This window comes from Propithecus coquereli, unplaced genomic scaffold (genome assembly GCF_000956105.1).
Source record: "Propithecus coquereli isolate 6110/MARCELLA unplaced genomic scaffold, Pcoq_1.0 Scaffold170, whole genome shotgun sequence".
NCBI classification, from domain to species: domain Eukaryota; kingdom Metazoa; phylum Chordata; class Mammalia; order Primates; family Indriidae; genus Propithecus; species Propithecus coquereli.
In genome coordinates, this window is record NW_012141636.1 from 5,895,565 (window position 1) to 5,921,872 (window position 26,308).

Here is a 26,308-nt window from a genome sequence, read left to right on the forward strand (position 1 = left end):
AAGAAGCCTCTCTCTTGACATCATTTTCCCTCAAGATACACAGGTGACCCTTAAACAATGCTGGGGCTAGGGGCAACAAGATCCCATGCAGTTAAAAATCCACATATAACATTTGGCTCCCCCAAACTTTAACTACTAATCACCTACTGTTGACTGGAAGCCTTATTAATAACATAAACAGTCAACTAATATATTTTATACATTATATGTATTGTGATATATACTGCATTCTTACAAAAAAGTAAGCTAAACAAAAGAAAATGTTATTAAGAAAATCACAAGGAAGAGAAAATATAGTTAATATTCATGAAATGGAAGTAGAACATGATAAGGGTCTTCATCCTTGTCATCTTCACATTGAGTAGGCTGAAGAGAAGCAGGAAGAGAAGGGGTTGGTCTTGTGTCTCAGGGGTGACGGAGGCAGGAGTGGTAGAGTAAGTGGAAGGGGAAGAAAGACAGATAGGCATACTTGGTGTTAGTTATGGAAATACATGGTAATTTCTGTCTATTTTGCTTTTTCATTTCTCTAAAAATGTTTCTATATGGCATCAATCCTTCTTCTATAATTTGCTTTAGCTTCTATGTCCATATGAAAGAAGAGTCTATGTCATAAAAGAAGTAAAAAGCAGACTCAAATAATTGGACCCTTCTGCCAGATTGTCTAGTGTCAATCTGTTTTCTGGAACTGCCTCTTCTATATGTTTTTCCTCATCATTTGGTACTGGTTTGGAGGCACTTATCTCTATCAAAATGTCTTCTGTTAATTCTTCTGGTGTGGTGTCCATTAGCTCTTGAATTCTCCAAGATTGGAATTTTGAAACCCTTCACCCTCCCCCACCTTTTTTACCATATTCATAATCTTTTTCATAATTTTCTTGATTGGCTCTGTCATAAATCCTGTAAAGTCATGGCACAACATCTGGGCACAATTTTCTTCATCGGGAATTTATTGTTTTGGGCTTGATGGCTTTCATAGAGCTTTTTCTATAACAATGATGGCATCTTGAATGGTGAAATTCTTCTAGAATTTCATAATGTCCTTTCTATTGAGGTTCTCTTCCATAGCATTGACAGTTCTTTTCAAAGAATACTTCATGTAATGAACCTTTAAGGTCCTTATGACCACCAATCTAGAGGCTAAATTAGAGACATTGTGTTTGGGAGCACATAGACACTTTAGGTGTGGAACTAATTGGATTCTGGGTGGCCAGAGGCTTTGTTCAATATCAAAACAACTTTAAAAGTTAGTCACCTCAGACAAGGTACATCCTGAATTCAGGGTCGAAGCATTGATAGAACCTATCGAGAAAAACAGTTCTCATTGTCTAGGCCTTCTTGTTGTACAACCGAAAGATGGGCAGCTGATGTTTATCTTTTCCCTTCAAGGCTCCAAGGTTAGCAACTTTATGCATAAGGGAAGTTCTAATCATAAACCTGACAGCATTTTCACAAAACAGTAGAGTTAGTCTATCCCTTACTACCTTAAATCCTGGTGCTCTTCCTTGCTAATAAATGTCCTTCGTGGTATTTTTTTTTCCTGAATAGGGCACTTTCATCTACATTAAAAACCTTTTTAAGTAGATATCCTCTCTCCTCAATGATTTTCTTAATGGCATCTGGGAACTCTTCTGCTTCTTCTTGGTTGGCAGAATCTGATTCTCCTGTTATCTTGACATTTTTTTAAGCCAAATTTTTTTCTAAAATTATCAAACCATCCTTTATTGGCATTAAATATCCAGCTTTAGATCTTTCACCTTCCTTTTACTTAAGTTGTCATATAATGACTTCACTTTTTCTTGAATCACACTGGAGTCTATAAGTATGCTTTTCTAATAGCAATCCTGTACCCACATAAAAGCTGAATTTTCAACAGGAGATAAAAGGTATTTTGCAAAAAATGCAACATTTTAATGCCTGCTGGCATAGCTGCAGCAATAGACTCAAAAATTTCCTTTTCTTTCTTTCTTCCTTTTTTTTTTTACAACAGTCTTCATGTTGGATTCATTTATCTTGAAATGGTAGGCAACTGTAGCAGTAGACCTTAATCTATACTACATATTAAGAAATTCAACTTTTTCTTGTGATGTCATGACTTTTTCTGCTTTTTGGGAGCACTTCCAGTATCACTAGTGGCATTTCATGAGTCTCATGGTATTATTCAAGGTTTACAGCACTGCACTAAACACAAGGAAAAATATACAAAACCATGAGAGATCACTTTTTACTGCAATGTGTAATTTACTGGTGAGATAAACTGCTCGGGAGATGACTAGCCTTACACAGCATTTTAAGTGGATTCTCACAACACTTGAGCTCACTGCAATAGCAACAGGAGGTAGTTACAAAATTATTACAGCAGTAGAGTATGTACTATAGTTAATTTTATGCAGATTTAATACTACATCTTTATGTTTGTTTATATTTCTCTTAATTGTGAATAGTGTATGGTCTAAGTGTTTGTGTATGTATGTTTTGATGAATTTTAACTTTTTATAATAGATGTGTGTATATTTTAGGGTAGTAAATGATAAAACAGATTAGTATCTACATATATTTTATGTATTCATGACATAACTATTTTTTTCTTTTTTCTTTTTCTTTTTTTTGATATTTCTAGGCTCCATGGTTTATCAGGGAGTTTTTTGAAAATGTCAAAAATCTCCAAAAATTTTTCCAATATGTTTATTGAAAAAAGTCCACATACAAGTGGACCTGCACAGGTCAAGCTCATGTTGTTCAAGAGCCAATTATAGTTTTATCATTCTCCATTCCCTATTAGTTTAACTTCCCAGAACACTGGCTTATATGCCATGGATTCATTTTCTCACCTCCTACTCACTTCTTAGCCACTTTTATTACTAATTTGGTCTTATTCCTCCATTAAGCCAGGTCTTGCTAAATCACAAATTCTTTCCACCCCAATAAATCCAAAAGACCCTTTCTGTATTATTTTCACTTGATCTCCTAAAATCAGTCAACACCAGTGGCCTCTCCTTTAAACATTCTGTTCCATTGGTTGGGTGACACAATATTGTCTTTGTTTTCCTCCTGCATCTCTGGATTTGTCTCTCTTATCTCCTCTTTACAATTCATCTTTTTTCCAACCAGTAAATGTTGAACTCCCCTGAAGATAAGTTCTTAGACTTCCTCTCTCTTAATTCTAAAAAAGTACATCTTTGGTTAATAGACAGATTATTCCAATGATTCACTCAGTTCTATTTATAGCCTATATATCTCTTTTGAGCTCCAGACTTACATATTTTCCTGCCTACTTGATTATTTTTATCTTTGAAGTGCACATGAAGTCAATTTATCCAAAACTGAACTCATAATCTACTCTCTACCTCATACCTGATTTTTTTCCGATGATCTCAGTAAAAGTACCATCATTAATATTGTTACACAAAATAAAGATCCAGAAGTCATCCTTGACATCTTCCCCACACTGTTCCACAATATTCCATCAGCAGCTCCTACATCTTTTTAATTAGTAAGTAGCTCTTAGTCTGCCACCTTCTCACCATCTACATTGCCTTATTCTACAATATTATCATTTATGTGAGGGTTACCAGTTCTCCAATACCCACCTTACCTCTTCTAATCCATAAGTCCATATTCCAGGATTATCCTTTGGAAATTTGTATTTATCATATTCTCATCCCCATAAAAAATCCAATCCTTTGCTTATAAAAGAATAAACATCAAAATCTTATGAGCCCAAAATGCTGTCTCCTAGGCTCCTCTTCAAACTTCTTTTACATATGCTTCTCTTTCTCTCTGTGCTCAACACATACGGTTCAGAAAGTTTTGCATATGGTTGCATCTAAACAACTGGCTGTTTATAGACTGAACCTTGTGCAGCTAGTCTGGTCTTCTCAACTCAAATAGATAAGCAGGAAACAAACTCCACTCAAATGAGACATAGTTTGGCTTCATTTGATGAATTTGTAATGCATTTGCCTTACACATTTATCCCAAATATCTCAATAATTTTCAAAAGTTTTTACTAGGTTTCTTTTATTTTCAAAGGATAACCCAAAACAATGAAAACAAAAATAAAGCAAAATTAAATGGAATTTATCACAAGTGTTGAACCATTTATGTAGCTAAACGATTTCAGTGTTTGTGATACTTAAAATAGATGAGTGGTGTGTGACTTTGTCTAGTCCCTTAACCTCCTTAAGCCTCAATTTTCTTTGCTATAAAATGGGGATATTACCAAACTCAAAGACATCTCAAACTTGACATATCCAATATTATTAGGAGCACTGAGTCCATCTCTCTCTCTCTTTCTCTCTCTCTCTCTCTCCCTCCCTGTTTTTTCCCCTCTCTCCTCCACTCCTCTCCTTCCCACCTTCCTTACAACCTCCTTGTGTCCTGGCACATACAGGAACTCAATGAAAATAACTTTTGCCCCACAAAACAATTTAATAAGACTGAATGGCCCAGAGGGAGACAAGCACAGGTATACCTTAATTTATTGTGCTATCCTTTATTGTACTTCACAGATATTGTGTTTTTCTTTACCCATTGAAGGGTTGTGGCAACCCTACATTGAGCAAATTTATAGGCACTATCTATCCAACAGCATGTGCTCACTGTGTATCTCTGTGTCTCATTCTGGTAATTCTGGCAATATTTCAAATTTTTTCATAGTTTTTATATGAGTTATGGTGATCTGTGATAAGTGGTATTTTTGCTTTTATTATTATTTTTAACTGACATAATAATTATACATATTTATTGGGTACAGTGGAATATTTTGATAAATGTATAATATACAATGTGTAGTGATCAAATCAGGGTAATTATCATGTCCAGCAACTCAAACATTTATCATTTAATTGAGTTGGGAACATATTACTATTGTAATTGTTTTGGGGCACCATGAACCATACCCACATAAGACAGGAAACTTAACTGATAAATGTGCTTTCTGACTGCTCCATTAAGCAGCCATTCCCAGTCTCTCTCCCTCTTCTCAGGTCTCCCTATTATCTGAGACCAAAAAATATTGAAATTAGATGAATTAATAAGCCTACAATGGCCTCGAAGTGTTCAAGTGAAAAGGAGAGTCACACATCTCTCACTTTAAATCAAAAGCCAGAAATGACTATGCCTAGTGAGAAAGACATGTAGAAAGTAAAGATAGGCCAAAAGCTAGGCCTGTTGCACCAAATAGCCAAATTGTGTATGCAAAGGAAAAGTTCTGGAAGGAAATTAAAAGTGCTACTCTAGTGAATACACAAATGATAAAGTGAATCAGCCTTGTTACTGATGTGGAGAAAGTTTTAGTGGTCTGGACACAAGATCAAGCCAGCCACAACATTCCTTTACACCAAAACCTAATCCAGAGCAAGACTCTAACTCTCTTCAATCCCAGGAAGGCTGAGAAAGGTTAGGAAGCTGCAGAAGAAATGTGAAGCTAGCAGAGATTGGTTCACAAAGTTCAAGGAAAGAAGCCTTCTCCGTAACATGAAAGTGTTAGGTAAAGTAGCAAGTGCCGATTGATGGAGAAGTTGCAGTGAGTTATTCAAATGATCAAGCTAAGATAATTGATGAAGATGGCTCCACTAATCAACACATTCTTAATGCAGATGAAACATCCTTCTATCGGAAGAAAATTCCTCTAGGACTTTCATACCTACAGAGGATAAGCCAATGCCTGGTTTCAAAGCTTCAAAGGACAAGCTAATTCACTTGTTAGGGGCTAATGCAGCTCATGACTTTAAGTTGAAGCCAATAGTCACTCACCATTCTGAAAAGCCTAGAGCCCTTAAGAATTATGCTAAATCTACAGTGCCTGTTCTCTAGAAATGGAAAAACAAAGCCTAGATAACGGAACATCTGTTTATAGCATGGGTTACAGAATATTTTAGCCCACTCTTGAAACTACTACTCAGAAAAAAAAAAAACATTCTTTTCAAAATACTGACAATGTACCTGGTCATCCAAGAGCTGAAGATCTATGGAGATGTACATGTACAAGGAGATTGATGTTGTCTTCATGCCGGTTTCATCCACTTTGTATCTCATGGATCAAAGCACAATTTTGACTTTCAAGTCTTATTATTTCAGAAATACATTTCCTAAGGCTATAGTTGCCATACATACTGATTCCTTTGGTGGTTTTGGGCAAAGTAAATTGAAAACCTCCTGGAAAGGATTCACCGTTCTAGATGAAATTAAGAACATTTGTGATTCATGAGAAAAGGTCAAAATACCAACATTAACAGGAGTTTGGAAGAAGTTGATTCCAACCCTCGTGGATGACTTTGAGAGGTTCAGGACATCAGTGGAGGAAGTCACTACAGATGTGGTGGAAAGAGCAAGAAAACCAGGGTTAGAAGTAGAGCATGAAGGTGTGCCTGAATTCCTGCAATTTCACAATAAATCTTGAAAGGATAAGGAGTTGCTTTTTATGGATGAACAAAGAAAGTGGTTTCTTGAGATGGAATATACTTCCGGTGAAGGTGCTGTGAATATTGTTGAAATGTCAACAAAGAATTTAGAATATTATCTAAACCTAGTTGTTAAAGCAGCACATGGTTAGAGAAGATTGACTCCAATTTTGGAAGCAGTTCTACCATAGGTAAAATGCTATCAATCAGCATTGCATGCTACAGAGAAATCTTTTGTGAAAGGAAGAGTCAATCAATGTGGCAACTCCAATTTTATCCTATTTTAAGGAATTGAGACAGCTACACCCCCCTTCAGTAACCAATATCCTGATCAGTCAGCAGCCATCAACAATGAGGCAAGACCCTCTACCAGATTATGACTTGTGAAGGCTTAGATGATTCCTTGCCTTTTTTATCAATAAAGCATTTTTAATTAAGGTATGTACATTATTTTTTCTTAGACATAGTGCTATTATACACTTAGTAGACCACAGAAAAATTTCCACATAAGTTTTAAATTTCAAATAATACTCTGGCAAGTCTAGAATTAAGACATAGTATTAATTCAAGAAAAATAAACTCCTTTAGACATGTCATTATGTTCAGATTATTGATCTCGACCTGCTGTGAGGGCCAAAGTATTTAGCAAGATTTTTTTCAGGGACCTGAACATCACATTTTTATTGGCAATGAGATAAAAGATTACCCAGAGTTCAAACGGGAAGGCTTAGTGGCCAGGTCTATATCCCTCTAACATTCTATTAACATGTAGCACAGATGGTGAGTTAAGTTGATGGATGAGGTTGTCTCAGTAACAGAGTTGTCTTAGTCCTGCCAAACACTTTTGTTGAATAACCTATTAAACATGGCTGACCCATGGCAGATGGAAATATTTATATGTAACTACAACTGTTATATGTGGGACCCTTTAGCAAGTTCTGAATACAGTCTCTTTTCTCATAGTTTTGACTTCTACTTCCTCAGAACCATTCATACAAGTTTGACTCAGAGAAGAGGGTAAGAAGAGAGAATATATGCAAATAAAATAACATGAAAACACTAAGAGGAGTTGTAGGGTGAACTAAACAAGAATTTTTAGGAGTAACATTGATATAAAATGCTAATAAAAACTAAAATTCAAATTCAAATTATATAGGATTGTTTTTTATAGGGTCTAAGTAGAACTAGGGGTTTGCTGTCAGATGATAACTTCTCCCCTGTTTCTACTCTACAGGAGACAGGTGAGTAGAACAACTATTAAATTTTGCTTTTTGGTTCCATATCACATATCAATACTTATTGAGTCTTAGAGTTCTTGTCTATAAAATGGAGATTATGGTCATACCTAATAAGCAGATAAGCAGGTTGTTCTTTTTTTTTTTTTTTTTTTTGAGACAGAGTCTCACCCTATTGCCCAGGCTAGAGTGCTGTGGCATCAGCTCACAACAAAGCAGATTGTTTTTAGATGTGTTTTTTAAATAACACTTGTTACCGTCTATGTAACGTATCTGTAAGTTCCACAAAGGCGATAACCATGGTGTTTTGTTCACTGACGTATTCTAAGCACTTTAACACATAGTAGATACTCAATATCTGTCAAATGAATGATTAAACAAAATAATGCATGTAAAGTGCTTAGCATAGTAATTGGCACAAAGAATTTGATAAATGGTCCTCTAAATGGTTTCGATAATGATTTTATTAACACCCACAATGCCATCTCACTAAAACAGTTGAAAAAAGTAGGGATATTTCAAACAGAAGTTGGAGGGTACTGAGGACCATACTGTTGTTTCCATATATTTGAAAGAGTATCACATGTTACTTTCAAAGAAAAGAATATAAGCCAAGAGGTGGAAACTATAGGGAGATACTTTTAAAATTGAGAGTAAGGAAGACCTTTCTAAGAAAATTGCTTAAAAATGAAATGTGCTCAAATAAATGGTGATTATATAGTCTATTAATAAAGGGATAAACAATCCAATTAGAAGTTATAAATTTATTATTCTACAAATTAAGTGATTTGGAGAGGACTCCTCTGTGTTTAGTATATACAGAATGCATTTCAAAATATAGAAAATATTGAATTTTGGCTTTGTGGTACTGTTGGTAATAAAATCCTGAATGGAAAATGGCAAATATAGTAAGTACCTATCTATTTTCTTTGTGTATATGTGATCAAAGAACATTTTTTTTTTGACAGTCAAACCATATGTCTGAAAAACAAGTGCTGTTGATTTTCTTACTAATGTTGGCAACAACAGCAGATAGGAGCTGTAGGATCCTGTATCCCCTATCAGAAAATCAGGACTATTTAAAGTCAGCTTTTTTCTTTCCTGTTCTTTTTGCCCCAGTAGTAACACTGCATTTTGGAATACAGTATAAAAATATTGGCTGTGTGCATGTTTGTGGGTTGTATGAAACTAAGTGGTGCATCGCTCCTGCCAACTAGGCATGATTTTTGGCAAAATGTATGGCATCAATAAAAAAGAAATCTCACCCAATATAATTTTTTGAAGGAAGCGTAGCCTCATACCAAAATAGCCCCATCAATCTATTGTCATCAGATCAGACAGAAAAAAGAATTAGATATATACAGTGGCCTCATAAAATGTATCCACTCTGAAGCTAAGTCTAATCACGGAAGGTCAGTTAAGCATTTGGTAAACAAAGGAAGTATGTTTTCTTTAATGAGCCATCAAAAGTTAATAACAAGTGAGTTGGCTTTCTAATTTGGACAGAAGTATTGAGAAATATGTAGTGGTTTCTGAGGATTTTACTATTCTTCAAATTTGCTGCTTGTTGAAAAAAGATATGTGATAGGTGATAACTTTTTAAAGGTATGGAATGGAATCTTCCCTACCACCGATAATCCACGTTACCATGTCAGGAATGAACTTTATTTACACATTTAAAGCGGTGGTGTTGTCCTAATGGTTGGGATGGTTAATTTTGTGTGGCAACTTGCCTGGGCCATGGGTGCCCAAACATTTTACCAAACGTTATTCTACCTGTGTCCGTGAAGGTGTTTCTGGATGAGATTACCATTTGAATCAGTAGACTAAGTAAAGCAGATTACTCTCTCTAACATGGGTGGGCCTCAACCAAACAATTGTAGACATGTATAGAGCAAAAAGACTGAGTAAGAGGGAACATTTTTTGTTTGACTGCATGAGATGGGACATTGGTCTTTTCCAGCCTTCATACTTGGACTGAAACATTGGCTCTTCTTGGATTGCAAACCTACTGGCTTTCAGACTGGAATTTAAGACTGTCAGTTCTCATGGTTCTCAGGCATTTGAACTTGGACTGGGACTACACGTTGGCTCTCCTGGGTCTCTAGCTTGCTAACTACAGATCTTTGGACTTCTCAGCCTCCTTAACCACATGAAACAATTCCACATAATAAATGTCATATATACCAATATATATGTGTGTGTATATATACACATATGTATATTTTATGTTATACATATGTATAAACTTTTTATTTTGTTTCTCTAGAGAACTTGACTAATATACTGATTCAGCAACATCAATAGGGAATGGGCTGAGTTGTGTTGATGAATGAATTATCCTGTTAATTAAAGTCAATCCCTACAGAAGCTAGTATTTTAGTACCTCATCTGGAAACAACAAAGGTGATCAGGCAAGGTAACAATGCTTTACAATATAACATAATAAACCAATTTTTCAATCCCTAAAAATTAGTTCTGAAAGCAATTCTTCACTTTAAAAAAAAAAATTAGAGACAGGGTCTTGCTGTATTATTGTCCAGGGTGGAGTGCAAGGGCACGTTCACAGCTCACTGCAACCTTGAACTCCTGGGCTCAAGTCATCCTCCTGCCTCAGTCTCCCAAAGCTCTGGGATTACAGGATGAGCCACCACACCTAGCACAATTCCTCACTTTCAAACCCAAATTCTATGATTCAACCAAGCTTATGTAATCATTCTCAAAATCAATTTCAAAAGCAGCTGCAACTTTGATACATGTTTACTTCCCAAGAGAATTACTCAAGAATTTAAGAATCCATCCCATTTCCTTACAGTCATTTTCTGAAGACTTAAGGACACATCATTTTCATGTTAGGATTCCTGTTATAATCATTTATCAGCACAGGGCATATCTACTTATTTTCCATGATTTTCTCCAGGCACCAGTACTTATGATATTTAAGCTCTATTTCCCATGTACAGATTAAGGTTCCAAAGCATCTGTCCTTTTATGCCAAAAAGATACTCTCTAATGCTGCAAAATTACCTGGTATTAACTCCATGTTAATTTTTTTATCATCACTCACCTGCCCAGAAGCAGAAATTCTCCTGCTAGACCCAGGCGCCTCATGGCCATCAGCAGGCCTCTCACCGTCATACCCTCACAGAAGCAGGCCACCACCCGGGCCTTGGGCAGATGACTTGTGAGCTTCTTCAACAGCTTATCGAAGCTCTGCTCCCCTGCATTGCTGTAGATTTTATAAGAGTGCGCGATGCAAATCCCCTCCTTTGCTGACATATCTTTGAAAGCTTCCATCCCACTTTCTCCATAGTTGCCTGTGTGAAAATATAGATAAGCAGAGGGATAGTAAAATGAGAGTGTTGCTTTAATTGGGTATAATCAAAATGCAGAAGTGTTTAGAGCAAGAAAATCACTTGATGGTATTGGATTTGGAACCTGAAGACCTGGATTTAAGTTTTTTCTCTTTCACTGATTTGCTCATTTTGAGCAAAGTACAACTGAATACATTATATATATATATATGCATTCATCTTTTATATTTTACCTGAGATGGTGAAAATAACATAAAAAGTGCAAGCAATTCACCTCCCCTTTTTTGATTCAAAAAAGGTCAAATTCTAATTGTAAGATGATGGAAGATATTTATTTACTGTATTTGTTTTCATTCTATCTACCTTCCCTTTGCTTCTCATCATACGATCATTTCACCTCACTAATTGAGATTTTTGTGTTTAAAGACATAGTACAAATAATACAGATAGTATTGATGTTGCCATAAATAAATCTTATAAGGTATTATATTTCAAATATAACAGTCTGTATATTACATATTAATAATCAAGAGAATTTACAATTTGGTCCCAACTGAAAAACTCAGATCCTTGATTGAGATTTACTCTTATCACAGAAAAATGTGTAAGCTTATGAAAGACATTTAAAGCTTCATTCTATACAATCACAACCATATGGAAGTCAGTGATAGGGAGGAATAATTCCAAAGCCCTTCACAAAACTTAAGGGTTAAGGATTAATGCTATTCTTTTAAAATTAATGAAAAATGGGGATTAATATTGACAATCAACTATATGCCAGAAAGTGTAGCAGACCTTTATATACGTGATCTCATTTAACTCTCACAATGATATATTTTGGTAGCTATTATGACCTCCATTCCATAGATAAGAAAACAGATGCTGCAGTTAGGTCCTCATTTGCCAAGAGTTACACGAGCAGTAAGTGGCAGGCTGAACTTCATCCGCAGATATAATAGTTCAGGTTCTCCCTCTACATTTTTATGGCTGACTCTTAGGAGTCTCAGGATCCTAATTATATCTGCATTTCTCTTTCCAATTTAAAGGTCATGATGCTTCAATTTTAGATATTTTTGGAGCAAGTTAAGGTTCTATAAATCAGACAAGATTCATATTCTGAGTTTTCAGAAGATTAGATGTGTGAGGGGGATTGCTTTGTAGAATACAAGAGACTGTTACAAGAAAATCAACTAGACCTAGGAAGTGGAATTGCAACAGGAGGAATAGATATCAAATAACTAAGGAGCACTGGGCATTCAATTGTATAGGGTTTGTTATATGCCATTAAATAGAAATAACTTTTACATAACTACATGTGTATAGCAGTGTGATTTTGGGAAAGTCAGTTCATACATGTTAGCTCAATGCTCCCCACAGCAACTCTGTGATAAAGGTTAATATTATCTCCCCCTCATAGCTGATAACACTGAAGTTCAAGTATAGCTAGCAGGTGGCAGAGTCTTGGTTTGAACATGTATCTCCTATTCCTGCCCCGATGTGTGCTCTACTCCTGCCACAGGTGCCTTGCCATAAATGAGATCCTTAAACTCTGGGAGTAGATTTTTGTGAAGCTTTTTATCTTCATGGACAAACTGCAAAGGGCAAAGCAGAGCAAGCCAGCTTGAGTCCCAGCCAAAAACAGCGCTGGACTGGCCGCATCTTTTTCCTTCTTCTCCACAATTAAAAGCAACCAGAAGCATCAGTGATGATGGCAGGTGGGCAATCTAGTTATTTTGCGATTAACAAAGTTTAAGGAGCACTTTTGGAAAAACGTGCTAAGGGGCCTAAATTACTAGTTGTACATTTATCTGATTATTATTCTTTGATTTATTTTTAGCCAACTCTGTTTTTCAACAGACTGTCTTACACTTACTGTTTTGTTTTAATGTTGAGGTATTTGCATAAATAATTTGAAATTAGATACAGTGATTGTGATGGCAATAGTGAAACCTCTCAATACATTCACAGTTAAACAAGAAAAAATACCTGACAAATTCATATTCTTTAGCCCCTCTCCTAACAACTTAGTTTTAACATCATTTTTGTTTATACAGCATGCTGTATAAAAGCCCCTTGAAATAGTGGAGAGAACTTTGTTATTAAAGAAACCTGAGTTCAAATTCAGTTTCGATGGTGTCTTTAATCTCAGCTTTCTCACCTGAAATAGGAGATGACATTGATTAATATTTGGATATTTTGTATATTATATTTAATGTATATAAAGTATCTGGTAGGTTGGCTAAGCCTAATTAATTGCACCTACTGAAATTATAAAGAATATTCTAGACAGGGTTCAGCTACTCTCTCTGGGAGCACCCAAAACACACAGTGGAGCAAATGGCATTGCTACTGAACATTAGAGAAAAGAATAAGCTTAAACTAACAGAAGGAAGTATAATTTTTTCAGAGCAAAGCCCATGAAGTACTTTTTGTTTATTTTTCTTGTTTGTTTCACCGCACTTTGTCCAACCAAAGCAGTACTCTTTAAAATTAAAATAGGGCCAGGCATGGTGGCTGACGCCTGCAATCCTAGCACTCTGGGAGGAGGATCGCCTGAGGTCAGGAGTTCGAGACCAGCCTGAGTAAGAGCGAGACCCCGTCTCTACTAAAAACCGAAAAAATTAGCCCGTCATGGTGGCAGGTGCCTATAGTCTCAGCTACTCGAGAGGCTGAAGCAGGAGGATTGCTTGAGCCCAGGAGTTTGAGGTTGCTGTGAGCTAGGCTGACGCCATGGCACTCTAGTCCAGGCAACGGAGCAAGACTCTGTCTCAAAATTAAATTAAAATAGGTAGGGGATATATGGAAAATTTCCATTCAATTTTTCAGCAAACCTCAAACTGCTCTAAAAAGAAAATCTATTTAAAATTAATTAAAATAGAAAATGGATATATGTAACATGAAAATTTTGCAGAATAATAATTTTGATTTAACAAAAGAAATCCAGTGTAATCTGGGCATTACAAATATGAATATATATTCCAATGAAATGGGAAAGCCTGAAGTGTTGAGATTCTCAGTAGTTTATATAAACTCTGTATTCTAGAATTATACATTTAGAAATTATGAGGAAACTATACCCCAAAAATGTCCGTAGGCTTTTTGAGGATGAAACAGTCTTCAACTAACATATAAAATGAGGAAAAAGATGAGGAAACAACTATTTGTTTTTCCAATAGTGAATTAAGTCATTGAGAAAGAAAGTCGTGGTGTAAAATATGAATCTAGCTTGTGGCTTCATTTTAAGCAACTAGTAGAAATAAGAAGGAATCCATACAACATTCTTCTTTAGGTAGAAAAGGGTATATAACTTGAAATTACGAGAGAAAAATGTAATCATAGCCCTACGACTTGACTCTTAGCTCATACTATTTATAGTTAGTGATGCAAATATCAATTATTGATTTTCAACTTTAAAAATCCACCTATAGCAAAGTGTAAAAGTCCTTATGCAATAGGATATATCTGTTATTAACCTTTACAGTGACAATTAAAGAGAAAGATGACAGAGGCTGAGAGGTGGAAATAGGGAGAGCTGATGGGAAGAGAAAGGGCACTAAAGTCCTCCACTAACAGAGGAGGTCAAGATATACAGAAAACAAAATATATGTAATTAATGGAATTACCTGAAGCTAAAAAAAAATCAGAAGGTAGTTAATCTAATGGAAGAATCATATTAAGAGAAGAAATGAGATGATATATAAGGTAGGAGAGAATGTCTATAGTCATTGAAATGTTAAGCATTTTTTTTAAAAAAGAGTAGGCGTGTATTCATACTACTTAGAGATACGGAGGTGAAAACAAGGGGGAAAAGCTAAAAAATTTTTTCACTTCCAGCCTTTCTACATTATTTGATTTTGAAAAATAAGAAAGTATAAATTTGATGAAAAAAGTTTAAAATAGCATACTTTGAAAGTCATTGAGAGAGGAAAGTAGATGCTGATAATTTTAAATGTAATTGACTTTGCTTCTCTCTGCTCCCATAATATAAAATGTCTTTACTGCTCTCTGTGTTTACCTTCAGGACATGAAAGTTCATTGTAAATTGACAAATTATAATTATATCTATTTATAGAGTACTAAGTGATGTTACGATATATGTATAGAATGTGGAATGATTAAACAAAGGTAATTAACATATCCATCCCTTCAAATACTTATCATTTTTAATAGTGAGAACGCTTGAAATTTACTATCTTATTAGCAATTTTGAAATATACAATACATTATTATTAACTATACTCAATAGATCTCAAAAACTTATTTCTCCTGACTAACTGAAACTTTGTACCCTTTGACTAATGTCTCTCCACTCTTCCCACCCCTAGCCTCTGATAATCACCATTCTACTCTCTACTTCTGTGAGTTTGATTGGGTTTGTTTTAGGGAACCTTGTTATGCTGTTGGTGGGAATGTAAAATAGTACAGCCATTATGGAAAACTGTATGGAGGTTTCTCAAAAAACTAAAAATAGAATTATCATATGATCCAGCAATCTTACTTCTGGGTATATTTCCAGAGGATTTTATCTGCACTCCCATGTTCATGGAAGCATTATTGACAGTTGCCAAGTTATGAATTCAACCTAAGTGGCCCAACAGTGGATGAATGGATAAAGAAATGTGGTGTATGTGTGTGTGTATGTCCTTCCACTTGGAATACTTTTTCTTCATTTTCCCACGTTGAAACCTTACCCATTCTTTCTGGTCCAGTTAAATCCCCCAGACTGTAAACTTCTTCAGGATGGAGACCGCATCTCCCTGGTGCCACCAAGTGAATGCTTGTGGAACTAAACTTGACCTGCTCTACCATGCTTTTCAAAGATCCTTTCACTGGGATAGCGTTACCTTACCTGGTAGCTATTCATTCAATAGATATTTATTAATTAAATGGCATGTAAAAGCATAACACTAGGCATATAACTTTAGACATGTACACATCTTAGCCTATTGATGTATTTTATAATACTCACAAACATAATTTCTGTTGTTTATAATTGATAAAAGAGTTTACAATTGTGGTTCCTTCACCTTTATGACAAGGCCAATCATATTCATGATTTACTTCATGTGGAGAAGTTGGTTAATAATACAAGCCACAATGTTGACATTTTTTCCTTAGGAAATATAACCTATTTCAAATAATATGATTTATCAGGGGATTTCTAAAATTTCTCAGAGTCAGATAATGAGTTATAGTGCTATTATACTGAATTAGGCTTAATTTAAAATATGTATTTTATATGTCACCTATTGTATGTATTTATTTATTATGTTTCAGATGTATTTACATACTCTACTTTCTAAAACTGTAGCCCCTTGAAGCTGGTATTCAGGTATTTCTTAAACAGAAAAGTGATAGGTAAGAAGAAAAATTTTGAAAGAGTAAATGTATTTGTTCTAATAAGATCATCAGGTGGATGCCAAAAGAACGCGTAAAATAACTCCTTCAGAAAGTATTCACTTTAGGCAATACTAAGTCACTTTTAAAATATAGTGAGCTTGACCTTCCACAATAGAACTTTATTTTCCATATTAGTTGGTCAAAATTATCTTTTGCCAAAAAGTAAATTCAGGTTCCCCATATAAACAGTTTTTTAAAAATTAAATCCCAAAATGGCTTTTACTATTAATATTCTGTTGCTACTACAAATACAGTGTATTTATTGGCAATTACCAGTAAAGAAAAGCACAGTCATTTCTCATGTGACTTGTGATATTAGCCTGGCATGATCCCATCCCCTAAAAATATGTGTGAGCAGTGCCTAGTCACCACCTCCTGCCCTTTAATGGAGGCCAGAAATGTTTATCAAAGTATCTTAGCACGAACTGCCTATATTGAGTGGGTTGTGGTTTAGTTAAACTAGCAGTTAACTAAAATAACCAGGAATAAGAAAATGACTGAGAGTCAAACACCTCTTCTCATTTTATTAATATCTTTTCTAAATATAGTCCTCTTTAAAAAAAAATACATGTCTTTTCTCCATTACAGCCATGTGTACAACAAATATAGCATTTTAAATTTTACATTGCACCCATTTGTTTATTTTTATCCCCTGCTACTAGACTGTAAAGTTCTTCAAGGCAGATATTTTTATCCTCACACAAATAACAACATGTATACCTACTTATTGAATGGAAAGGAAGAAGAAAATTAAATGTCCCAAGGAATATTCCTAAACAGGGCTACAGAACTGGGACCTAGATGTCTAAGATGCCAGACATGATTAAAGTGAAAGTTTTAAAACCAAAGGTTATCATCTACATGTACCTTCATCAAGGTTCTATGAATTATTATAAATGGCATGGCTATGAAAACCTTTGCTAACAAACAGATTTCCAAGTTTTGGCCAATGGCGCGATTATTTATAATCCTATCTTGGAATCTTTCTATAACACAACCCATACAGTATAGAATTAAGCTGAGGAAGGGGAGTATTGGATCTCATCCAGGGTTACTGGAAGTACTAGAAGGATCTCATTTAGCAAATTCACTTTAGGTATTACTCTAGGAATGAATTATATAAGCAGCTTTGAGCAATACTCCAATACAATAGTGAATTCAGCAGAAAAAAACTGCTAGTAGAACATAATCATTTATGCAGTTATCATACATAAGTTGTAAGTAATATGCTATAACTATGCATAACTAAACTTATGAATTTTTAAATGTATGTATAAAATATAATTTATGGGAATACTAACCAAGTCTACTGGATATTGTCATAAAAGTGTGTGCCAAGTGGTTTGCTGAGTGGTATGCTAAGTTGATGAACTTCCTTTCTAGCTATCAAGCTGGATAAATAAGTGTGCTCTTAGGAAGAAAAGTACAAGTTGACTGTACAAATTCATATATGGCAGAGGATAGGAAATCAAATTTAAAAAATACACAACAATTATCACTTCCGTACATGTTAAGGACAAAAAGTTTGAGTGTCATCTCTGGTTTCTGCTGTAGGATCCTAAACCTTGAAATAAAAAATTATGATATCTACTCTCTGCAGTAACTCTAGTTCATATAATTTGGTTGAATGAACTGATACAGACAAAACTGAAAGAGAACTAAATTTGGAAAAAAATCAAGTTTTAGAAATTTTATTTTTAAATTTCTGTGAAATAGCCAAGTAGAAATGCCAACTAGGAAATTAAATAAGGACATTCTGGCTCAGAGAATAGAAGTCTGAGTTGGAACTATTTGCAACTCATCAGAATATGGGATAACAGCAATAAGAGATGAAAGTGAAGGATATGAAGAGAAGAGAGCTCTGAGTTATATCATAAAGAATCCAAATATTTGTGCATTAATTGAAAAGAAAAAGATGACAAAGATGATGGAGAAGAAGAGAAACCAAGACAATGAATTCTTATGGATATCAAGAGAAGACAGTGCTTTAACTTTCTTTTGTACAGGAACTGTGTTGAATACTAAAGTAAGTTGTGTAAAAAAAAAAATCCACTAATTTTGGCAGCATAGTAGAAGTCCTATAGGAGTAGGCTTATGTGAATGAGGGTAAAAGAGTGAAGACATGTATTTACGCAACTTCTCTGAGACACTTGGTGGTGAAAAGGGGCCAAGAGGCATGGTGGTAATTGAAAGAGATTGTGGAAATCCAAGGGGAGGTTTTGTTTGTTCATTTTTAGATGGGGATGCCTTAGGTAAAGTGCTTAGCGCAGAGCATGGCACCGAATAAGCACTCAGTACAGGATAGTTTTTATCATATTTTATCATCGTTGCAATCATCACTGTCATCACCACTATCAACTACATTTGTCTAAATCCAGTGAAATTATTGGTAAAAGGCTAATAATAATATGTACAAAATACTGCACTAGTCACTTCAAATATGTTAGTATTATTAAAACCAACCAACCTTATGAGGCAGCTATTATTTCCCACATTTATAAATAAGATGTTGATGCTGAGAGAATTTGCCAAAGAATTTATGGCTAGTGAATGGAAGATCTGTAATTTCAATCCTTGTCTGTCAAATTTTAAAACCCATTCTCTTCGTCTACAGTATATTGTTACTCTTAAGCCTCTGAGTGAGAATTGCTCAATTTAGTCCTGTCATTCTTCCGAAGGCACTTTTTCCACCTGCTGCTAAATGTTTCATTTGAATTTAATTCCAAATGCTACTAACTCAAATTCATGTCAACAAACATATATTATTTAACAAATAAATATTTTGCCTAATTTCCAGAACGATTATGGAAATATATGATTTAGCACTAAACGATTCGATCCACATCATTGCTGAAGAATTGGTGTTTAAATATCAAAGCCTTTCTACAAAATATACAATGCTTAATTATAGGTTTTCCATAGACAAAGGCTTATAAAAGGGGGCTCTTGGAAATAGGCATACCGTATTATCTTTATCAGTCACTTAACTACATCATCGCTGGGGAGGGGTAACTTCAGACGGACTAAAGGAAAAGACAAAAAAGTGATGTCGATATTAAAATTTTTGCAGTATTTTAAGTTTTTACTATTTTGTTAATATAGCTTAAGTTGATATTTGCAAAATGGAAAAATCACTGTATTAGTTTTCTTAAAAATATTGGAATCTTTGACTCATTTCTTTCTCTAGTTATTCTACCTAGAGGAATATAAAAAGCTATGACTGAGATTCCCTCTCTAACCCTACAGCATTCAACTTCTTTCTGCTTTCTTTGTAAGCTGTCAAATTCACAGCTGAAGGCTGCAGTACTTGTCTCATTAAGAGTAATTCCATTTCCACAGAAAGGACAAAACTCTATATGGAACTGTATGTCAATGGGTTGGGTGGGTTGGTGAGTTTTTCATTGTGCCTCTGTTTTATCTCACTAGTCACCTTTGATCCTCAATTCTAACTGGATCTAATGACAATGCAGAAATCTCCCATCACCAAGTGAAGGCAAAAAATCCTCTGCAGCACAGCCAAAGCTATTTAAGCTTGACAGCCTTTGCTGAAAATAAGTAGCTTCTTTGACAGCAGCTCCCTGTCCTGTCGCCACCTTCTCCAGTTTAGATCTGTGCTGTCTGGGTTCCGTGGTTGCCAGATTCCCTCTGGAAAGACTCAGTATCTCCCCTCAGTACTAAGAGGAAGGACTCACTTTGCATTTAAAAACGAGTAAAAACAGTTAAAATGCTTGCAGCGTGCAGTCGCTGTGCTGTTGTTGTTGCCAAAGTCTGAAGTTCATTCAGGAGTGTGTAACCATGCTGTGTTGAGCCCCTATGGCCTTGGAGACTCTCCTCTACAGTTTAGACCTGTGCTGTACAACACGGTCGTCACTGGCCACAGTTGGTTGTTGAGCATGACATGTGGCTAGTCCAAATTGAGATGTTCTATCAGTGTAAAACACAAAATTTCAAAGACTTAGTATGAAAGAAAGAATGTAAGATATCCCATTAATGTTTTATATTGTGGATTACATATTGAAATGCTCAAGTTTTGGATGTGTTAGATTAAATAAAATATATACCAAAAACTAATTTTATCCATTTATTTTTTACTTCTTCTTAAAATTACACAAATGACTAGCATTATATTTCTATTAGAACATATTGCTTTATTCATATGAAGAGATTTATATTCTTTACCTTTCTGAGTGGAATACAAACTTTATGGCATCCAGACTTTTAAGATCTAGTGCCTAACCTTTTTCTCCAATCTCACTGTTGCCTTTTTCTTAGGTATAGCACATGCCCCAGCCATACAAAAAAATATTTAAATCATACTTTTTTACATTTTTGAATTTTGCACAATCTCCTTTCTCTTGAAATACTCTTCTATTTAACTAATTCCTACTTATCCTTCAAGACTCTGCTAAAAGTGACAGAATTCTCAAATAGGTAGCTCTACTGTGCCCACCTCTACTATAATGTCACAGGATTTTTTCATATTTTATTGTACTTATTTATTTGACTCCCTAAGAGACTGTGAGAAAATTGGAAAAGGGGTTAATTACCCCTTTACCTCCAGAGCCTGGGTGATCTAAGTATTTGCTGAATAAATTAATTATAGAAAATGAGCATCTAATTGTCATTAGTAAATTGCTATTGAGCATCTATTATATAATGACTAGCTGTGTATAACAGCTCTGATATTGAAGCTATTTCACATTCATTGTGATCCAAAAGGACTAGGCTGGGCTAAGATAAGATATATTGTGAAGGACAGTGTTTGAAACCTGGTTCTCTCATTTATTACCTACATGGTCTTTGGGAAACTACACAGCTTTTTTGTGAATTTGTCTCCTTGACTATAAAATGATACGTACTCTAAGAAGAGTGGGATTTCAGATCTGCCTCCTACATTGTTTTATTATAACAATTAAAAAACATTTTAGCCATTTTCTTAATTTCTCTTATATGCGCTTATTCCAAATTTGATTTTTCATTTCTCAATATAAATTCTGGACCTTGTGAATAATTCCTAAGCTAAGTTTGCTTTATAAGTTTAAATATGTTTTAAGAATCATAAATTCTATTTATTCAGACTTTATTGAAAAGGTATCTAGTAACATGTCTCTGGTAACACATGAAAAAATAGTCTTTTACTGAAGTGACAAAACCCTGAAATTTGTTTAACTATTCTATATTAATTCATCTGTTCTACAATATTTCCCAGATTTATATCAAGTATTATTAATAATTGGTCTTTTGAGATATTCCACCCTTTATAAGGACTTCTTACTTTGATAATTTTTTTAATGTACTCATGTCAATTTGTTTAAAGAGCCCAACAACTGGAGTATATTTCCACTAGACACAAGATGTGCCTTTTTCCATATATATCAAATGAAGGGAGGACAAAACTGACTAAATCTATTTCTAAAATAATTAAAATTTTTTTGCTGATAATCATTGGAAATCTGTGCAGTGCAGGGGAGGATGTACATTTCCTTATACATCAGATTTACTAGTGTTTTTACTTTTTTATACCAAAAATTACCCAAGAGTATCTGTTCTAAGATAATGGCAAAAACCCCTGGCCTGGGACCAGAAAAGCTGTGATTTTAGTTGTCTTCTGGAAGGAGGCCCAATTTCAAACATTAGTATCACAATTCCAGTTTTTATATAGAGAGAAAAGAAGGGAGTGAGTGGAGGAGGGCTGACCTAGCTCACTAGTTTCTTAATCTTGAATAGTTTCCATGGGTCCTAGATTCAGTGCCTTTAAGAGGAATAATTCCATCCCAGTGAATATCCAAGCATTTATTGAACTGGGAAAAAAAAAACAACCTTGAAAAACTAAGGGCAGTGGGGGGTAAGGTGCATAAATAAATAAGAAGCATGCCTGTTAATATATTAGTAAGCATATGGAGGGCCTATATAAGAACACACATGTATAAATACATATAGATTTTCTCATATATGTGTGTATATATATAAAATAGGGATATGATGTATAATATATATATTCATACACACATACACACACAACACACACACACACATACACACGCACACACGTGTGCTTGCGTGTGTATGTATGTGTGTGTATAACTACCATAATGGAGGGACAAAGTACTGGCTTGGATTCAGGTGGCAGAGTTCAAAGGAAGAAGAGCTTACTTCTAATTGGATGCATCAGGTGATAAAACTTGCATACTAGTTCCTTTCACTAGTCCAGTTTTCCCCTTCATTTGCATCTAGGTAATTTTAATTTTTATATTGGACATGGAAAATAACTTAGTCATGCCCTATTTCAAAGGACTGGTTTAGTCACGTGAGCAAGATGTTACCAAACTTTTCGTCTTCTGCCCACATGATTATGGGAAGTATCTTAGCCTGAGACCTGCAATAAAACAGGGTTGAGGGAAATCAAGACTGAGACAGGGAAGAAGGGGAAGTTTATTCAAGGGTGGATTATTTGATTGCTCATCTTGCAGGACCATCTTTCAAATATTTGTATTTATACATATGCATGTTTGTATTATAAATTTTACTATTTATAAAATATATATAGCACATAATTTCAAAATAATAAGATACACAATGCTCTTTATTGTAAATTCCCTATAGCCAATTAATTCTCAAAAAATGCTTTTATTGAATTTTTCCAAAATCTTGTGTCCATAGCCAACTCACAGTTAAAATTGACTAATTGGTGAAATTCTGATATGAATATTGACTAAAAATTTTATACATATTAATATTAGGATAAGAGTAAAACCTAATACTTTGGATGTCAGAACTTCACTCATCAATCAATGGTGCAAGCAACTTCTTTGCTGAATATGAAAATGTCATCAAATTCTGAAAGATTCTTTGTAATGTATGTTATTCATAAGGTAATGGCACAGATGTGATATACTTTTAAGTTCAGTCTGAATTATTAACATCTTCTTTATTATTACCTTAGATCTAAACAATAAAAAAATTATATCCTGATTTGTGCCAATTTCTGTGATGTTGGCACATCACAGACATCAACCATGACAAATTTCAAGCTACCAATGTGAGGTTGCTAAATGTGAAGTTGGGAAGTGATGCTCAGTTGTGTATCGATATATAATATATTGATCATATAGATATTATAGGTATAAATAGCCTAACGAGCATAGAAAATAGTAATATGATAAAATCAATAGGAATAATTTATTTTTAATTAGAATTTGCTGATACTCTACTTTTGTTTTATTATAATTACTTAATTAGAGCTTATATAATTTAACTTTTAATAATGGCTGTGCTTAATTTAACAGCAGGTGCTTAAAAATGTAAGAATTCTCTTGTGAATGTCTCTATGGGCTAGTGCCAGCACAACCTGGACTATGCCAATAAAATAACCTAAGACTCTGTTGGTCAATGGTCTCTCATATTTTCAGTTACTCCATGATTTTGAAACGACCACTGAGGTTTAATTGGCTGTAACACAAACTCCATTTGTAAAATGATCCAGTACAATAAAAGTGACAGTTTAATAGTGGAGACTGGAAGATTATATCACTTCTGATTTAGTGTACCAGGAAAATATCTGCTTATGAAGTAGAATTTAATTTGGGTCTTGCAGAAGGGGTGAACATTGGCCTTCTACATGGAATAAACAGGTCATGGGAAGGTTAAGGTAGGTAAGCACATGGTCAAATCCAGTCTCCCTACAGCAGAGGTGATATGCAAAAGGACCAGTAGGCTCGGATCACGATGGGGAGGCCCCAACTTGGTACGTAAAGAGGTGCAACAGAAGGGGTTTAAGAGGGCAAGTGACGTGACCTAAATGTAGCTAACAAACAATGCAATGTCAATAATGGGATGACAGAGTAGAATGGTAGTCCAGAGGGGACATGAAACAGTATTGCAATTACAGAGGTTAGAAGTAATAAAGGCCTGATTTAGGATGCTGACAATGTAAATGAAGACATAACAATATGCAGGGCCACTTTGTAATATAGCTTGGTGGAGGTTGGCATTCCCATGGAATGCAAAGTGAATGATGGTCTTTGGAATTATGCTATAAGATCTTTAAAAAAAGTAAAATGTTGACAAATTATTACTTCATGTGAGGTTGAATATGAGAAAAAAGCAGGAAGCTTAGTTAGGAGATTAATGCAGGTTAGAAATGATGGTGACTTAGAAGAAAGTGCTGGAAGAGGAGACTACATCCTAAATGGAATATTCAGTATATGTCATATTTTGTCTTATGTATTTTGTCATAAGAGCTTTCTATTCACTTCTTAGTGTCATGTCAGAGCACACTGTTTGCCCTTGCTGTGGACTGAACTGTGTCTCGTTAAAAATTCCCTTTTTGAGGTCCTAAACTCCAGCACATGAGAATATGAGTGTATTTGGAGATAGTGCCTTTAAAGAGGTAATTAAGGCAAAAAAAGGTCATATGGGTGGGTCCTAATCCAATATAAATGATGTCCTTATAAGATATTAGGAGATGAACACACAGAGAGGGAAAACCACATGAGGATACAGGGAAAAGATGGCCACCTAAAAGCCAGGGAGAGAGGCCCTTAGAAGGAACACACCCTACTGACACTGTGATCTTGGATTTAATAGCTATAGAACCATGAGAAAATACATTTCTGCTGTTTAAGAAACACCTAGTCTGTTGTTGTTTGTTATGGCAGCTCGAGCTGAGTAATGTAGTTGTCTGTAGCTGACATTTTTACTGTTTTTTACAAACTTCCAATCACAAAAGGTACCCAAATCCTTAGGCAAGATGAAATTAATATAATTTTGTTTTCACAAGGACTATGATAATTGGAAAGGGCATTGGCCTTTGTCAGATATAGACTGAGGTTGATTCATACATCTGCAATTTCCTAGATAAATGACCCTAGAAGAGTTATTTAAATATCTCTGAGCTTCAGTTTCTTAAGTCAAACAGATACAATAGGACAATCACCAGCCCAAAGTCTGGTACAGAATAGATACTCAACCAAAGTTAATTTTGTCTAAACTTGCTCGTAATTTCGTCTTCCTAATATGCAGTCATAAATAGATTCTAAGAGAATGGCTCTGAAGTTAGACTAAGTTTGAATTTCACTTGAATTAATCAAACCTGGTTTCAAATCCTGGCTCTACCACCTACGAGTTTGAATGCTTGGGCAAGAGACCAAATCTCTCTAAGCCCTTGTTTCCTCATCTATAAAATGTTCATAAGGTGGTTATAAGGATTAAATGTAATTTTGCATAGGAAATGCTTATGACAGAGCCTGACACATAAAAAAGGCTCAACAAGTGTTTTTATTATTAGTCACACACACTTTTATAAGTTCTTCTTTTTCTATTAACTTCTTTGATGCTGGTATTTGCCACAACTGCCTATGACCCACTCCTCTTAATAGAAACTCTCTATTTGCCATGCTTTAGCTAACACCTATAACTTCCAATTTATATCTCCAGTTAGATACCTGGAAAATGTTAATTCAACTATTGGCAAGCATCCTTCCCAGAAATTTAAAACTAAAACTGTTCATTAGATATAGTGGTGCACTCAGTATTTAATAGTGTTGCTACAAAGTAACAACATTTTAAGGCTTCTTAAAAACATGATCCTTATCCCTGTTGCCTATGTAGGCACCTCACGAAGCAAATTAGAACAGACATAACCCCTGTCACTGGGGAACTTAATAGCTAAAGCATCTTGATTGGATTCACCCAGTGTTTTAATAAAATCACTCATGGTCCAATTCTCCTGTCCTCATTTTGCTGCTGATGAAATCCCAGGATAGTACCAAAGTGTGGGATTTTTCACTCCGCTGCACTAATGTCTGCTGTTTCCCCCACATTCTAATACTTTAATCACACTTTTGGGACACTAGAATATAGAAAATCATTTGGGATTACCTAACACACAGCAATAGCAAGTCATTCTCTGAAGCATATGAAGGCTGCCAATGCGGTTTGTTTTCTCCCTTCACCTCAA

At 34.9% G+C, this 26,308-nt stretch overlaps 1 protein-coding gene across 1 annotated transcript in view; it reads right to left on the reverse strand.

The window, feature by feature from the left end:
* Positions 1–26,308, reverse strand: part of GRM5 (glutamate receptor, metabotropic 5) — a 590,374-nt gene that overhangs the window by 348,748 nt on the left and 215,318 nt on the right. Inside the window, exon 3 of the mRNA XM_012641786.1 lies at positions 10,704–10,953. Within this exon, the coding sequence (XP_012497240.1) occupies positions 10,704–10,953 (250 nt within the window). The remainder of the gene's footprint in view (positions 1–10,703; positions 10,954–26,308) is intronic.